We start from the raw sequence: 18,824 nt of genomic DNA on the forward strand, positions 1-18,824 counted from the left end.
AAGTTGCTAAAAACACAAATTGTGCTGATTGTTGAAAAAGAGTAACAGTAAATGTTGGTCAATTTTAATTATATTGATCTTTAAACTTTGGTTTTTGATTCTAATCATAAAACATTTGTTTGGTACAAATGTTGGATAATATTTAACATTAAAATTGTAATAGAAGTTGAGTTCGTAATGTGGGGACACCGGGACTGTGGCAGGTTGGTTCACTTCACAAAGTTCTCTTAAAGTATTAATGGGGAAAAAGGTAATGAATTGAAAATTTTCTGGGTTGGTGAGAAATATTTAACTCATGGTAGAAAATAAAATTACGAATTGAAATTTATGATGAGATAAAAAAAAAGAAGAAAAGTAGAGAGCCAGACCAATGTGCCCTGACTCCCCCTATACACTTACTTGTTCAATCAAAATTCTTCTGAAAGTCAAAGTTTTTTTTAAAGTATAAGTTGTAATTTCCTTTAAAGGGCTACTTTTTTTTTTCTTGTGCAGGCTGTTCAAACATTTTGGTAAAGAAAGAGCTGTGTTGAAACGGTTGCCAAATGTAGAGTCCGTAACGTTTTGTAGAGTCCGTAACCAAATTTAGAAAATTAATTAAAAATACCGAATTTAGATAATCATGAAACTTATTTTAGAATATTGTAACACTATAGGTGAAGTTAGAAAACATTCAATTTAGTGACATAAAATGCATAAATAAAAATTTTAACAAAACTTTTCTTCTAATTATTGTTACGGACTCTACAATCACCATTTTCACAACTTATAATTTTTTAACGAATGCACTTTTTGATTAAAATTATTATATGTATTAGAGATAATCCTTTACTTTATTTGTCCCAAGCACCAGTTTTGGCTTGAAATTCGGTTCAAGTCACTATTGAAGAAAAATTCAATGTAGAGTCCGTAACGTTAAAAGTTGTATTTTTGATGTTTTGATTGCAATTATATGGATAATATGAAGTAAATGAAGAAAAAAATATGACATGCGTGTCCTTTGGAATGTGCTTTTTTAATATATATAAAAACTTTAACCTTATAACAAGTTTTGTTACGGACACCCCTATGTCACAATTACCTTGGAATGCCCCAGCAGTAAGAAAGAAGCGATCAAGAAGTCCAACTCTTAAACTGAAAGGCAATCAAGACAAATCCGGAATCTAGCTCGCAGACAAAAAATATTGTCTGTACAAAGTTACAATTACCATATACAAACAGAACATTGAGAAATGCTTTAAGTAACAATATAAGTAACAATATAAGTAACAATTTAAAATATAATAGAAAACCCCCTCTTTCTAAGCACCAGAAAAATGTTCGCTTAGACTTTGCCAGAAAATTTTTAACTGAAAGTAGAAATTGTAGAGAGATTGTCTTTTTGGGTTAAAAAAAAATTGATGGGCCAATGACTATAATAAATATTTTGGGCACAGTTTAGGAGAGGAACCTCATGTTTCACTAAAACATTGATTTGGAGACCGCTCGGTAATAGTTTCGTTTGCATTTGCTACTTGTGAAGTCACTCTTATTGTTTTCATGCATTGTAAAATGAATTTAATTATGTATCAAGATAGGTTAGGCATGGGCCCCCCATATGGGCGCCCATGTCTCACTTCGATTACTGAAAAAATACATTATCAACATGATAATTATTTCTAACTTTCTTTGTGCAGAAAAGTTTCTTAAGTCAATTCACCTTTTGTTAATGTAGTATTTAATGAAATTATTTTTCAGTATCTTGTATCACTTATAATATACCCAAGTAGCATCAACTCATCGGATTTTGCTCGGCCGATCATCGACTCCTTCATAACTAATCGCGTAATGCACGCTGATATTGTTGCGATCAGAATCCGAGAATCGGTTTTTGATGAGCTGTTTTTTATCGGAAAACTATATCCTTACAATCAAATTTACCGATTAGAATTCGCCGGTCTAAATTTCATTGGAAAAAGAGATTGTAACAATCAAATTTTCCGATGAAAGTTTTCCGAGCCATATTTCATCGAAAAACGAAATCGTAACGATCAAATTTTCCGATGAAAATTTGCCGAGCTACATTTCATCGAAAAAAAGTGATTGTAACGATCAAATTTTCCGATGAAAATTTGCCGAGCGAAATTTCATCGGAAAAAGAGATCATAACGATAAAATTTTCCGATGAAAATTTTCTGAGCGAAATTTCATCGAAAAACAAAATCGTATTGATCAAATTTTCCGATGAAAATTTGCCGGTCTAAATTTCATCTGAAAAAAAGATCATAACGATCAAATTTTCCTATAAAATTTTCTGAGCTACATTTCTTCGAAAAACAAAATTGTAGCGATCAAATTTTCCGATGAAAATTTGCCGAGCTACATTTCATCGGAAAAGGAGATCGTAACGATCAAATTTTCCGTTTATATTTTCTGATAAAAATTTTCCCAATACAAAATTTTTTGGAAATCTCCCAACTGTTGAAATAGGATAAGTTTTATTATTCGAATATCTGACGGTTGATCAAACGTAAGGCTAAACGGATCAACATTCAGGGTTGAGAATCGGAGGAAAAATGACTGAGACTTTGACTCTGAATACGACTCCTGGATTTTGGAAAGGTTTACTCTGACTTGCTGCAAGATCAATTCAACTTCAACTCCACGATTCCAACCCCGATTACCTCACTGGAATTGCAAACAAAATGATACTCCGACTCTTGACTGACTTGCCTCTATCTCCAAAACAATTCCACTCCCAATTTGACTCCCAAAATTAAAGACTCCGACTTGGTTTGCGGATCAAATGATCGACTCCGACTCTTCACTAGCTGGCGCCACAAGCATATTCACTGAATAAAATTCTCACTTTCCGTTCAGAAATCTGTCATGGCCTTGGCCCCCAATAGATGGTGCCACAAATGATTTTCCATTTAATACATTATTTTCCTCCTTGGTATGAGCATTACTTGTCTAGTGGTTAGCATACGAAGCTCATACTGCACAAGCCGAGGGTTCGATTCCCGGTCAAAGCAATTTAGGTTAAACTCATGAAAACACGTTCATCAAATGTAATAAATTAGAAATTAAATAGATAAGAAATTAAATAAAGTTATTTAAAGATATTAAATAATTGACCCAAATGAGGGATCCAAAATGACGTCATCCGAAAATACCCGTCCTGAAAATTTTCAATATGACGGGAGGGTCACGTGATCATCCAAGATGGTGGACCCCTTCTCACTGTTGAGTTGTTTTCCTCCTGCTTGTCCCTATATCGCGACTGTTACTACTTTTCATCGTATTTTCATCCTAAATTCATCGCCTCGGAACAGCACTGCTTGTATATTGCTCCAAATCTCATCGTATTTTTATCCCAAATTTATCACCTTCGAACGGCACTGCTCGTATATTGCTCCAATTCTCATTGTATTTTCATCCAAAATTCATTGCCTCGGAACAACACTGCTCTTATATTGCTCTAAATCTCATCGGTATAGAGAGCAAAATTCATCGGATTTCGATGATCGACTTCTACTATTGCCGATGAGACATATTGGAGCAATTTCCGATGAAAACTCATCGAAATCCGATCATCGGCCGATCAAAGTTTGATCGAAATCCGATCATCGGCCGATCAAAGTTTGATCGGATTTCGATGAATGGCCGATGATCGCCCGATGAGTTGATGCTACTCGGGTATAGGATGAAATTTCATAAATTTTTGATCTTTTGTCTCTTATTTATATCATATTTTCAGGTATCTTTATAAATTTGTCTACCACTGTAGTGAAAAGTATTAAAATTTTTATTTAACATTCTTTCATATGTTTATAGGTCTTAAGTGTGTTAAACTATGACTACAATGTGCTGAAATCCCCAAATCAGTTTTTTCTCCAGTGATTATTCTAGATGCAATAAATTGTCTTTTACTCAGGTATAACTAAAGGTAAATAACTTTTGGCGTGTCTTTGAATTTGGTGTTAATATGATTATATATATTTTCGAACAGTCTAAGTAGCAGCCTATTCAAGGTTGTCATATTTAGTTAGCTATCATATTTAGTTGTACATAAATCTCCTTTTCTTTCGTATTTTTAATGCTAAATAAATGTGCAAGAACTTTTATTCATATACAAAAATTGTTACAGTAAAATTTATAGGGTCAAACCATGTTTATGCTTTTTTTTCAGTAAATTACCACCCTATAGCATGGCAGAAATACATGAAATACACCGTCAGCTCAGTCATTCTATCCGAGGACTGCAGTTTCGTGCTTATTAGCATGTATCAGCCAAGAATAGAAAGTGACTGAGCTGGAGGTGGACAAATTCTTAAGGAAATCAAGAGTGCCAAACAAACTGGTAGCTAATATAGAATTAGCACTGACCAAATGAGTGACCAAAGCAGTGGTTCGGTTCAACTCAGAAAAAGGGTATGCATTGTGAAAACTAATCGCAACAAAATATGTTCTACTGTTCCTGAGATGATGTACTTTAAAGATTTTGACGAAAATCCCAAGTGAGAAATCATGACAGGACCGCCATCTTTCGCGGCCTGTATATCGGCCCAGAAATTTCTTTGGGCAAAAAAAAAAAAAATGCATTTCTTAATTTCTTATGAGTTTTATCGTATGTTAAATTCAAGAACATCCAAAACCATCAAGTTATGCCCCTTATGGAATTGACATGGATTCTACCATTAGTTTTTTTGGAACTAATGCCATATACCCCACCCTTGGCGACTTTTTCTTATTGGCGCCAAGAAAATAATGTATGACGACAGGGGTGGTCCCTTGGGACTCCGAGTTATCGAGAGTTGACTGTAATGCACTGAATGCTGTTTTTTGTACATGCTATTTGCACATTTATTAGTTTGAATATTTTTTAATTAAATAATGATTTTACATATGAGGAAATGGTTTCTAAAAATGGTGTTTTCTCAATGTTTTCTGTGCAAAAAAAAAAAAAAAAAAAAAAATTAAAAGTACAACTACCCAATTATAAAACTTTTAAAATAAGTATTATGTTATTGTTTGTACTTAACAGATAGGTGCATGTGAAATGCATGTTTTCTATGTTTTTAAGCCATAATCAAATGCTATTAATGTAAAATAGACTCATTATTTTAGGAAAAATGTGTGATATGGTTCAAGATGAAAGTTGCCCTGTGATTTATCAATCAGATAAATGCTCCAAAGAGGATATAGTATCATCTAACTTGAATGAAGAAGAGAATAAAAAAGATTCTAACCCTGAGATACTGGGAAAATCTGACTCTTGTACAACTGGTAAGTACTTTTTCCGTACATTTGAATAAGAATTTTTAGCTCATTTTTAGTCTATTAGAAGGACTAAATTTCAGTCGACAAATTTGCTGGACAAATCAGCACAAATTTATTAAGTATAAAATTTTAGGTGCTTGTTTAAAAAATTGCTTCTTTTTCTTGTAAAAAATCATTGTTTGTTCATTTTAAAATCAGGGGTAGGAGTTGTCCTAATATTCCTAAAATTCCTAAAATTTTAAATTCTGTTCTAAAATTTCGAGTTTTGTCCTAAAATTTCTAACATTTTCATTATTTTATTCCATATTCGCACAGCAAAAGAAAACTCAATCTAAAAATTAAATTTTTCATGATAATATGCCTATATTTTAGGATAAAATGAACTTGCTAGACCCTAAGAAATTTTCTCTAAAAAAGAAAGAAAAACCTATGCTGCTGCTGCCTTTTTTCTGGAGAAGAGGGAAGGGGGGGGGGATGCATTTAATCATAGCATATGCTCAATAAAAAGTTATTTTTTATCTATACTTTATAACTCTTGGAATCATTCCTCTTCTGCAAAAAAGGTATAAAAATTAAATAAAAAGAAATTGAAAACAGCTTCGCAGCAGATTTTCCCCCTTGAAAATAAATGAAAAATATATAAACGATGTTAGCTGAGATGTCGCTCCCTAATCTGGTTAACTTTGAAACTTATTGTTTGCATATTGTGCATAATGCTATGCGCAAGGGAGTTGAAAAACTTTTGCTCAACATAGATAATTTTGCATTATACATTCATCAATAGTTTAAAATATCACCAACCGAGATGGAAGATTTTCATTCCTAGAAAGTTGAATTGCTTAATAAAGCTTTGGCTGATCATGTCTTTTTACTACATGTTGAAACAAGGTGGTTAACTCTTGAGCCAGTATGTCAGTATGTATGATAGTCTGAGAGCAGTATTTAGTTACTGAACATTATTTCTTAAAATCTCTATATGTTCAGTATGAAGGTTGCAATTTAGATAGTCATAATAGAACTGGAAGTTCATTGAAAGATGCGTTTACATTTCAAGTACAATTACCACATACACTTACATTTCGTCTCATTTCTATCTGACCCGCACAAAAAATATGTACCTACTACTTTTGTAGAAAGAAAGCCCAGTTAATTTTTTATACCTAAAATTGAACAAACTTATTAGAAATATATTTTTAAAGTTCATGAAATCTGAAGTAGTGAGACGCAAAAAAGTCTATTTCTGTAACAAAATGTTTATTTGTGTACTTATTATTAAGTCAAATTCATTGGAAGATTTTTCTTTAAGTTGCCTGTTTAGATTAACCCAGATTCAAATCGTAAGATAAACTTTTTCTACTTCATAATGTGTCACTGTGTTGAAAAATAAAAGGTTGAATGCATTCTATTGTAGTTTTCAAGATTGAATTTGAAACATTTGATCACCCACTACAAAAATCAAGCTTATAAATTACATTTAAGCTATCGAAACTTGATATTTGTTGTCCTAAAATGTTACCAAAATTGTGTCCTAAAATTTTTTAAATTACCACTCTGACCCCTATAAAATACAATTCATATGATTTTTATCACAAATAAAATGTTTTTAAACAATTAGCTTTTCATTAAAAAATTTCCTGCACCATTTGGTGTAGCTGGATATTATTTTGTCTTAGTAATGAAACTTATTAAATTATTCATGATTTGGCCAGTGGATGTAGTGTGTAGATTAACGCTTAGTTAAACTCTTGGGTCAGACGGGGGAAATATGGGTCAAAATACCATAACATCTTAATATTTTCTTAAGTATAAAAGATAAAATGATTTCATTTGGCATGGAGTAAGCTTACACAATTTAGAAATTATTCAAATAATCCCTTTACCTTAAATTGCATTATAATTAATTTTATTTAAACTAAATGAATGACCTAGAATTACCTCAGATTGAGGCAATTATGAGTCACGCATAGATAAATATGGGTCACTCCCTTTTTTTAAAGTAATCCATGTCAAAAGAAAATAATTATTCTAAATTATCATTTCTTAGCCCACAAAGAGATTTTTTACTAATGAAAAGATTTGTATTTAAGAAATTCCCATTAAAATTGAAACAATTTGATGTTACATTTACTAGTGCACTACAATTGGTTATTGCTCTTTGCTCTAAGCCCACAATTCAGAGAAGAAATTTCTGCAATATTTGTATGCTACCTTCTTCAATCATGTTTCTATCAACTGCAATAATTTTTTTTTTCAATTTCGATTAACTAAACCGAAAAAAAGTGCACTTATTTCAAATTACTTCTAGAAATGCATTGCTTGGACAAACTGAAATTTCTGACACCTTGTTCCAGAAAGTTTATTTCTGCTTTTTCCTTGTCCAAAATTTAATTTATTTTCCCATTGTAGAACGTGTCGCTATCAAAATCATCATACACAACAAAGTATATCTGATGTTCAAGTACAGAATGAATTTGGTTATAGCACCATCTTTTAACATTTTTTTAAAAGCAGGAATGTTTTTGCAATTGTGTTATTGCAAATTCTTCCCTCTTTTTCTCTTTGCCATAAACAATTCCAAAATAAGCTTATTTTGCATTTAGGGGCTGCCTATATTAGCTTGTTGAGGCACTTTTATTTTTTTGAAAAAAGGTGTTTCTCAATGACTACATTTGTGAATTTGATTTCTCTTGATCTCTTGAGTTTGATTTCTCTTATAACTATCGATTGTCTCCTTATTTAGTACTTCAGGGATTTCTATTGATTTGTTGCTAATTTTGGTTATTGATGTGTTCCATAATTACATGCTGACGTAGTTTATGTTAAAAGCTGAAATTGATTTGCTATTGCTAGCCAAAAGGGCATGATACTTCAGCAGCAATTGAAGATGATATATTATTGAATGTTGCACTTGAAGCATTGAAATTTCTTTTTAAGAGAGGGTTTGGCAAAGAAAAGGATCAGTTGGAGTTAATACTGATATTATTTACATAGAAATAAATAAGGAAAACATCTAAAATATCCAGAAAATATGCTGACCCAGAATTACCCCAGTAACTAGGGTATAAATCCGTATACTTTTATGCTAACTTTTTTTAAAAAGAAGAGAAAATTGATGTAGGTATAAAAAGCTTAGACCATTTGCTATTAAAAAGCACACCTACAAAATTATTCCTTCAACAGTGTTGAACCGACATGAATCTTGAAAAAAATCATGATTTTCAGAGACAATCTTTTTTGAAGATGTTTTTAAAGTGTGAAAACTTTTTTTTTTCTTTTATTTACCTCACTGTTGCATTGTTTTTGACCTTTATATAAAAAAACTGAATGTATAAGGATGACTTAGCGTAATTTATTTTTTTTTGTAAAACAAAAATTTTTGTGTTTAACAGTAAAAAGTTTGTGACCATTATTTACCCCGGAAAGAGCATTACCTATAATTCCCCCATGTTGAACCTATTCTTATTTAGAAAATATAGCAATTAAGTGAAAAATGCTAAGAAAAACAACTTTGTAAATAAATCTCTGCTTAAAACCTTGTAAACTATTTTCAACTGTTTGCAGCATATAATTGTAATTTTTAGTTCTCAGTTTTGAGCGAGCGCTAAATCTTGATTGAACATTGATTAGTTGAATCAATGTTAGGGTGGAGCTTATTTTTCAACTATGAAAATATTAACCTCTTACCCTTTCATTTTGTTCCTTTGTATGAAAAAAAAAATCAGGCCAAATATTAGCACATTTAAAGATTATTTAAAGGTAGCTCAACAGCTGTGAAAATTTTAACATTGCGGGATCTTTTTTTTTTCGAAAAGCAAACATTGCTTACTTTTCCATTATGTGTATTTGTTTTCAGTATTTTATTTTTGCTTCAGTTTTGAAAGCAAAATGACTGCAAAAGCCACAAGATCTCAAAATGACTTGTATCTTCTTGGTGGGTCAGTTCCAGAATTAAAAGATGGAAAATTGCCATCCTTGCGTATGGCTCTGGGACATTTTTTGCATCATCATCTTGAATTGAAGAAAACCGTAAGACAAGCTTCAACTCTGACCATCACAGAAATTGCCAAGTTTTGGCAAAAAGCTAGAATTCCTATGTGAGACAACCAAAATTGTCAAATGAAGCTTGAAAAGCTGTATAAAGAAAGGCAGCTTTTGAAGAAAAATAAAGCTTCATGTTCATCAACACAGCAAGCTAAGGAATCAACTTTTCTCTCTAAACTAGAAGATCTTTTTGATGTTGCTCATGCTGATGTTTTACGGTAAAGCAGTCTTACAAGAAGACAAAGACTTTTTAATAGCACAAAGGAAGAAAGGTAGATGTGGATCAATGTTAGGAGTTCATAAAAAGCTTGATATAAAAGAGAAAAAAGCTCTTGAACGAGAAACAAAAGCAAATGTCCGAATACAGCAACAGAAAATTAAAGAATTAAAAGATTCTATAGTGGAACTTGAATCATCTACTGATACTGAAACTGATAGCAAATTAAGCTCAACGGAAGAAGGTAAGAAAATGGATATCACAGAACAAGCATCAAAAAGACAGAAAAGGAAGCAAGGGAGAAAAACTATAGTTACTCCCCAACTTGCTGCAGCTTTGGACAGAACAAAAGTGTCAGACCGAAAGGATTTCTATATCATAGCAGAAACTGCAAAAAACTTAGGATTCAATATCAATGAATTTTCTTTAAATAAGGACTCAATTCGCTGTCAAAGAAGGAAGGAAAAAGCTCAGAAATATGCAGACATAAAGGCTAAGTTTCAACCTAACGCCCCTCTAGTTATCCATTGGGACAGCAAATTAATTCCTGATTCGTTGCAAAAGATAAAGTGGATCGCCTGCCTGTACTAGTAACTGGGAAAAGAATTCACCAGCTACTTGCAGTTCCCAAGAATTCCATCTGGGACAGGTGAGGCAAAGGCTACAGCAGTATTTAAAGCTATTGAAAAGCTGGGGAATATCAAACAACATACATGCTATGTGTTTTGACACAACCAGTTCAAACACTGGCAGTAACTCGGGTGCATGTGTTCCTTTTGTGTGCAGGCATCATGTGTTGGGACTGATTATAGGTTCAGTGTTTCAAGTGTGCAAGGGAGCCACATCTTCTCCTGAAATTCCATTATTCAAACGTTTCAAGGAATTTTGGAGCTTCATTGACACCGACCAGTACGAAAGTGGAATTTCAATTGACGTAGTTGATGAACTGATAAAGGATATAAAAGATACAATTGCTTATGCACGATATAACGACCCTCTCCGTCCCAGAGAAAAAGGTCTTTATAATGAGTGGTCATTATAAGATGTAAAAGTTAAAAAACATATATACATGCATCATGCATGTTACGTTGCTCCAATAAAATTAGCACTTTTTCAAAGATTCCAGTTAAATGCCCAAAGTATTTTTTATCATAGAGATTTTTTAAAAAATAATGGGTGAAAAATATCATGACAGATTTTTAAAGTAGAAAATGTGAGAAAAAATTGATTACATACTTAAAAATCATTTATTTTCTAAAGATAAAATCGGAAACATTTATTTGCCTTTTTAGCGTGCGTGATTTTTGTAAAATGCATTTTTCCATTTGAGTTATAGATGATTAATGCTTTTTTTTGTCTTTGAAAGAACTAAAAGTCCCTTGAACATTCAAAACATTTTTCATACTAGAAACTTTGATGTATCATGATCAGATGAAGAAGAAATTGAGACCAATTTATTTTTTTGCACCGTATCGAGAAATAGTTCATCTTCTGACAGATGCTCGAAACATTCTAAATCACAATCGATGTTAGCATAATTGTTTAAGTTTAACGCTTCATCTCGTTTCATTTTCTTAAAAACATTTTACAGCATTTCATCTTCATCGAAATTTTCATCTTGGATTGCCTGACTTCAGCAAGTTGCTTTTGCACTTCAGCAGTAGATTCCATTTCCTTTCGCTTTTCAAAATCAGCATGATGAAAGCAATTCTTGATGGTCTTTTCTGAGGCTTCACTCCGTGCTGCTTCAGAGAGATGCAAAGCTGTAAAGATCTTAAAAACCACGTGATCAAACACCAAACTAACATAAAATGCGTCAATCCCCTTTTCCTTCGGAATCCGGAAATTTCACCTTATTCTCCCTTTATTTTTTCTGTGCTGTTTTGAATAGTAATCCCCCTCCACTCCCACCCCCTCTCAAAGTTGGATTGAAACTGAAGACTACATGCAGCTATCCGTAAACAATGATCAAGATCATTTCAAGTTACAAATTTGCTTTATTGTAAAAAACATCGGAAATAGTGTTCGCTGAATTCGGTCCTTGTATTGGATTAGAAGATACAAAATGGTCGTTATACCAAAAGCAAATTAACATTAAGTTCATAGGGACAAAGTTCGAGCTTTTACCACTGGTCGTTATAATAGAATGGTGTGGTCTTTATAATGAGCGTCGACTGTATAATCCACTCAAAGATCTTTTGGATTTGAGCTTTCAAATATGATGAAATTACAGTTTGTTTCTGTTTCTACTTTATTATGTTTTAAAATTCATGATACAGTAGTTTAAATTAGTTTTAAAAGAGTTAAGTATAAAAATAACGAATGGAATCTGTAAAAATTAGTTTTAAGTTAGAAAAAGTAAGAAGCTGAAAATATTTATACAAATACAATTGTGACGACCAGCAACAGGCATTGAACCTAGCTAGGCTGCTCCTAGTAAATTTATTAGTACCCAATGAAGATCGATGGTCCTCTTAAAGCAATCCGCCCCCTTGCTCATAACAGTCTCTTCTGGTAAGCTCTTCTAAATGCTCAAAGCTCTACTAAAGTAGTATAGTATTTTTTTAATTTCCAGGTTAGCCTGAGATTTGAATAGCTGAAACAGTGGTGCCCAACCTACATCCCTTGAGCCGGCTCACAAAGCTGACCCCTGTGGCCTGTTGGTTTGCTAAACATTACAAAAGAAAAATCACAATTTGCCATTATATTTTAAATTTGAAGATAAATTCTTCAATATTTCATTCTGGAAAACAGATTCAAACTTCGCTTTAATAAAATAAGCATTGGATAATGGTAACAACAATTTTTGCTTTATAATTTTCTTTTTTATGTTGTTGAGAACAGTTATAAATTTTTACATTTATTCTTGCCCGAAACAATCATTTAATATGAGGTGCAGCACTCGAGTAAAAAATGGTTAGGCACCACTGGCTTTAAACAATGACCCTGTGTCCTGCTTTCCATGTAAAAATTTAACCCATTTACATCTTTCATTTTCATAAATTACACAACTGAATCATGTTCCCTCTGACTATGTTTATTAAGCCTTTTAAGTCAGGTATTATAATCTAAAAGTCCCCTTACTAGCTTCATAGCTCTTCTTCGAACCCTTTCCAATAAAGAAATCTTTCTTGATGTAAGGAGACCAAAATGGAACAGCATACTCAAATAAGGTCTTACCAAATTTCTATATAAAGGCAGAAAAACCTTTGATTTGTTTGAAATTGAATCGATTGATAAACATAAGCATTCTAATGGCTTTGTTACTTGTAATGCTGTACTGTTGACTAAACTTTAAGTCCTGATTTATTAAGTCACCCAGATCAACAATATTTTCTGCCTAGCTAATGACTGAAGCTTGCAAATAATAATTTGTATACTTATTTTTATGACCTTAAGGTAGCACTTTACATTTCCCAACGTTAACTGCCATACACCACTTATCTGTCCACTCAGTAAAGTGGACTAAATCCAAATTAGGTCTTACCGAACTTCTGTATAAAGGTAGAAGAACTTTCTTAGATTTGTTTTGAAATAGATCTATTGATAAACCCAAGCATTCTATAGACTTTGTTGCTTGAGGTTTCTGCTGCAGTTCGTTTTCTGCCTGAATAATAACTGAACCCAATTAATAATAACTTGTAGGCTTATTTTCTTGACCCCAAAGTAGTGCTTGACAGTTCCCAATATTAACTGCCGCACTGGCTAGCCCATGTCATTATTACCCATTTTGTAATATAATGGTAATTCTCTTACAGCTGTTTTATTTATTCTTCATTTCCTGCAATCCTCATAATTTTGAGATCATCAACAAAACAGTTCATGTTTAGAGAAATATTTTCATAAATATTATTCATAAAAACAAACAAAAGAGGACATAAAACTGATTCTTGAGGAACCCCACTTAAAACAGTCTGGTTGAAAATAATGGAATTAGTTCCAAGTCTGCAAAGAAAGGAAGCTTTTCTAGCATGCTTTGTTATACTAAGGGGAAAGACTGAACAGATTCTGCTTCTAAAATATGCTTTGATTGAAATAAAGTTATTAGTATATTTATTTTTTTTTCTCATTTAGTAGTGTCATCCCAAGTTCTTCAGAAATTAGCTGATGGATTTTTATCAATCTATATTGATGATATTCAGAAGGCAGCTTCCAGTTTACAAGAATTGACGTATGTTGCATTGATGTTTTTTTAAAAACTGTGTTGTAAAATATATAATATAAAATTTTTCTCATTATTTGAGTGCATACTTATATAGTTTCACAAAAAAAAAACTAATATTGCTATTAACAAAAATAAATTAATAAATAAAAGAAATTCATTTTGTTCAACTAAGCAAAGTTTATTTTAACTTTAAAGGTAGCAGACTTGATTCTAGTTTGTCATAAGTCTATAGGGTTTGACCTGTCTACTACCAATATTTTTTCTGAGTGCATTATTTCAGTGGTGAGGAAGGATTTAATGGTACATTTGTCCCATTGGTCCACCTTAATAGGAGTGAAATTATGACTGAAAATACAATGAAAACCTAAGTTATTTTTAATCAGATCTGTTCCATAAAGTCATTTGAAACAGCTGATAAGACATATGTATCCTGTGCCCTCCTTTTGTAAATGCCTTTTATTTTATCTTCTAATATCTTCGCATTTCGCTGTTTTTTAAATCTCTTATGAATGGTTCATTGTTATATGCATCTAAGGTTCAACTTAAAAGCATTAATCAGCTTTGAATAACTACGGTGTACAGGTATGTTCAATGAGCAACCACATCCATTTACAACCAGTTTTCTTATTGGTTAATTTCTCCCCTATCTTTTGAATGTTTAAAATGCCTACACCAACCAGCAAATTGTAAAACTCGACACCAAGAAAAAAAAATGAAAGAACCTTCCATTATAGAAAACCAATAGAGAGGTAACGACAGAAAAGTAATAGAAAATTTAGTTTGTACCCTCATCAGTTTTCTCTTGCTTATGAAAATGGATAGAAACCTGAAAAAGCAGGAAAAAATAATTTTTCTGGGGAATCTGGTGGTATTTTTTTTTTTTTTTTTGTTATCACTGAGATATGTTTGAAATATCAGAAATGTTGAAAAATCACTCAAAATGAAAGATGTTAATGGGTTACATTTTTTCATGGAAACCAAGACGAGGGTTCTTTTGTTTTAAGCTATTCAAATTGGGCTAACCTGGAAAATAGAAAAAATTACTTCTTTAGTATGGTCATGGGCATGGTCTAGGTTGTTGAAAAGATCTGTAACTTCCCGGCCAAAAGGGTTCAATAAAGCTTAGGTCTATGCTGTGGTTGATGCCTTGCATTGTCATGGAATAGCAAAATTCTCTGTCATAATGTCATATCTTTTGTTTTGAATTGCTGTGGGTAACTTTCTCTGGATTTGACTTGCACAGCTGCAACTGAGCAGTTGTTCCCTAGGTGTGTGAAACGTGACACAAGCACTCATTGTAGCACCCGCACTACCTATTACTATATACAACAAAATGGCATACTGCTTTATGATAGATTGCATTTTAAGATTGTTCATATTTTACAAGTTACATTTGTACAGTGGTTGTCAGAATTATGAGGACAGCAGAAAATTGCAAAGAAAAAAATATTACTGAAATAATTCAGTGAAATTTATACACAAAATGAAAATGCCTTTTTTGCTAGAAATTATTGTGGAAAGCAGAACATTTGAAAATACAAAACATAAATGTTTTGCTGTGAATAACAAAAAGAAATGTGTCATTGTTAAAACTGGACAAAATTATAAGGGTTAGGAGCGTTTTTCCCTGAAAAACCCTAGCAATCAGTAATGTACACGTTTTTAAACTACTTTTATCACTCTTGATGTCATTGAAAATAGAAAACGTTCTTGGAAATTTTTATCCGAACGTTTTCGATGAAGAAAATAAGTTCTTCCTTGTTTAGATATTGGATTCCATTTTTTCATACTTTAGGAGCCACAATGCCTCACAAAGTTTCTATTCAAGTAACAAGGAGAGGTTATGGTCTTGGAAATTCAGATCGGGATGAGATTTGGCAGATTAGTAGTATCTCTTAAGGGTACTCTCAGGGTAAAGTAATAAAGCGCACTAGCCATAAAATTCCGAGAAAACAGCCTTTAAAGATTTACGCGCAACTTATAAACTAGTAGCGATTGTTTGTAAACAAGCGCCCAGTGGTCATGTGGGCAGCGCTCTGGGGTTCCATGCGACCAATCCGGGTTCAAATCCACTGCTAATTTCTTTTTTGTTTATTTATAAAGTGACTGTTACAGCTTTGTGCAATTTGAGTTGAAGATAATGTGAAATTTTTAAACACGTAAAGCACTTTAATAGAGAAAATGGAGATAAATTAAATCGATACAAGTTAAAATTTGAATTACAACGGCTACAAAATTACTGTAGAGCTTAATTTACAGATGATTTTTAGCAATATAGTTGTTATTTATATACATACTCCAGAATGATATTTATCATAAAAACATGGAAAACAAAAACTGTTTTGACATCTCCCACAATTTATAAAGGAAGATTGCTTACAAGAGCAACTTTTTTGTGAAAGAGTCGTTGGAAAACATACTTCATTTACATTCAGGAAAATTTCTCTTTTGTCAGAAAGTTTAGAAGTATACCAGGCATATTTATCAAAAATTGGCGATGACAGTTGATGATGGACAATTGATTGTATTTTTATGCAGTCTTCACGGGTATTTATTTCTCTATTATTTTCAACAAGATACGTGCAATTTTGTATATGTTTTATTAAATTTTTTACCTGTCTATAAAAATAGACGTCGCAAGGTTGAACAAGTGGAGTACATTTTGGTGGAATCACTTTAACTGTACAAGTTGGAGATTTTTCATCATCCTGGAAAATTTGGTCGTATAGTTCAGGTTTCGTTTGTCCTCCCCAAGAGTCGATAATCAATAGAAAGTCTTCTTTTCCCACATAAAACTTCAAACAACGGTTCAAAAATTCGATGTATAGTCCTGTCGTTAGCTTTCCTGATTTCGAAGATGTTATTATGACATTTTTATATTTTTGCGAGTATTCATCAATTGTTTTTTGCATTCGGGGGCCAAAAATACCAGTTGCCTCTTGTAAACAAACAAATACAAGGGGCAGAACTTTTCCAGACAGGGTAAGAGAATATTGAGCGGTGTATGAATGCGTTACTCTATTCATGTCGTGCCTTTTGACGAAAATAGTTTTACTTCCCTTTTGAGCCAAAGTCCTGTTGTACACCGACTGATACTGACATCTTGGAAAAAGGAAATGGGAATTAAAATATTTTGTCAAAATCAGGCGCGGATCCAGAGAGAGGGTCGTGGGGGGGGGGGGGGGGTCATGATCCATCTTTTAAATGACCAAATATAGAATAAAATTGCATTTTTTGACATATTTCGAAAAAAAAATTGCCCATTTCACACAAAAATTACCCTTTTACCCCTCCCTTTCCAAAAATGACCTCCTCCTAAACCAGAAGCTGGATCCGCCCTTGGTCTGAAGATCGTAAAATAAGTTTTTAATTACTTACCTGTTTGGTCAGTATTGATAACATAACCGTTTTTGAAATTCGGTATCAACTTGAACGTCTGGATTACAAAGGTGTCTTGCAGAAGCCAAAGTTTCTTCGATCGTCGCAGTTTCTCTTCTTGAAACAAATTTTGTGACTTTTCGTTGACGAATGGCATACTTCCTTTTGAATTTTTTTACCCAACTGTCAGATGCTTTAAATTCAAAATCTGTAAACTGTCGTGCTGCTGCTAAAGCCCACTGTTGCAAGTTCCGAGTAGTAACTTGTTGATAATTCTCTCGAGCTTCTAGAAAACGATCATATGTCCAAGAATGGATTACATCATATTTATCGAATAGATTTCCTCCGTTTTTTATTTCTTTCTCCCATTGCGATAAATATTCATTTTTTTTAACCGACTGCATCCTTTCTTTTGTAATGTTTGTAGATTTCATGTGGGGTGAGCCGTTGCTATGTTCACAACTTTAATTTTGTAATCCAAAGGAAGATGCTCTACCTCTCTTCTTTTTTTCTTTTCTGGTTCGTATTCAGCTGATGAGCTTTGAATTTCGACTTGCTCAAAAGGTTCCTCCTCACAGTTGTCATTTTCATGAGCAAGTTCGTCATCAGTTACAAATAATTTTTCAACCAGCATATCCATAGTATGTTCATAAATTTCTTCGCCCATTAACATTGCTTCACTAGAAATTGAACTTGATGGTTCTGATGCAATCAAATGATTTTCAGTAAGCAAGCTCTCGTAATAAACGACCGCATCTTTTAATCTCTGCTTCAACAGTTCACTGTGCAATGAATTTTGATCCATTTTGCCAACAGATTTTATTTGTTTCAGGGTTACTTCAATAACCGACCATTTCGATTAACAATATTTTAAAAACTGAAATCCTTTTTCACGGTATAGAATGTTCCAGTCTAATATACAGCCCAGACGATAAATAAATTTAATGATGAAAACAAATATGAACATTGCAGACGATAATAGATGGAAAATAAAGAGTTGAATATTCAATTTAAAATACCCCAGCAGACGATAAATTTACAAATAACACAATTAAGGAGCAAAACCATTGCTCGATAAGTACGGTTAGGGTTTTTAAAATTTGACTACCTGCTTATATGCAATAAAACAACATTCTTACTCATCCACAAAAAAACTGATTATGTATTTATTGCAAAAATCATTTACTTCGTCAAAGTTTATAATATTTAAATATGTGTAATCACTTGTTTGTGAGAATAGTAAATAGAGTTTTAATGTACTATGACACATTAAAAATACATCATATTTTTTAAATTGAGTATTACTTTCAATTCAAACTGTAAAAAGCGGTAATAGTCACTTTATAAATGAACAAAAAAAAAACTTGCAGTGGATTTGAACCCGGATCGGCCGCATGGAACCCCAGCGCCCTGCCCACATGACCACCGAGCGCTTGTTTACAAACAATCTCTACTAGTTTATAAGTTGCGCGTAAATCTTTAAAGGCTGTTTTCTCGGAATTTTATGGCTAGTGCGCTTTATTACTTTACCCTCAGAGTACCCTTAAGGGATACTACTAATCTGCCAAATCTCATCCCGATCTGAATTTCCGAGACCGTAACCTCTCCTTGTAAGATGAAGCTTTTTGACTGGCCAGTACAGTAATTTCAGGAAATAAGCATCAAGCAATGATATTTATGTTGGAGTAACATGTCATTAGGCATTATCCTGCTGGAACAAATTGTTTAAAAACAAAATGTGTTTCTGGTCAAAAAATTTATTGC

The 18,824-nt window shown here is 32.7% G+C and overlaps 1 protein-coding gene across 1 annotated transcript in view; it reads left to right on the top strand.

Moving 5' to 3' along the window:
- The window catches only part of LOC129231031 (biogenesis of lysosome-related organelles complex 1 subunit 6-like), a 44,236-nt gene that overhangs the window by 6,975 nt on the left and 18,437 nt on the right, over nt 1-18,824 (top strand). The window contains exons 2-4 of the mRNA XM_054865277.1: nt 3,814-3,925; nt 5,107-5,265; nt 13,592-13,688. Of these exons, the coding sequence (XP_054721252.1) occupies nt 5,112-5,265; nt 13,592-13,688 (251 nt within the window). The 5' untranslated portion in view covers nt 3,814-3,925; nt 5,107-5,111. The remainder of the gene's footprint in view (nt 1-3,813; nt 3,926-5,106; nt 5,266-13,591; nt 13,689-18,824) is intronic.

This window comes from Uloborus diversus, chromosome 10 (genome assembly GCF_026930045.1).
Source record: "Uloborus diversus isolate 005 chromosome 10, Udiv.v.3.1, whole genome shotgun sequence".
NCBI lineage: Eukaryota > Metazoa > Arthropoda > Arachnida > Araneae > Uloboridae > Uloborus > Uloborus diversus.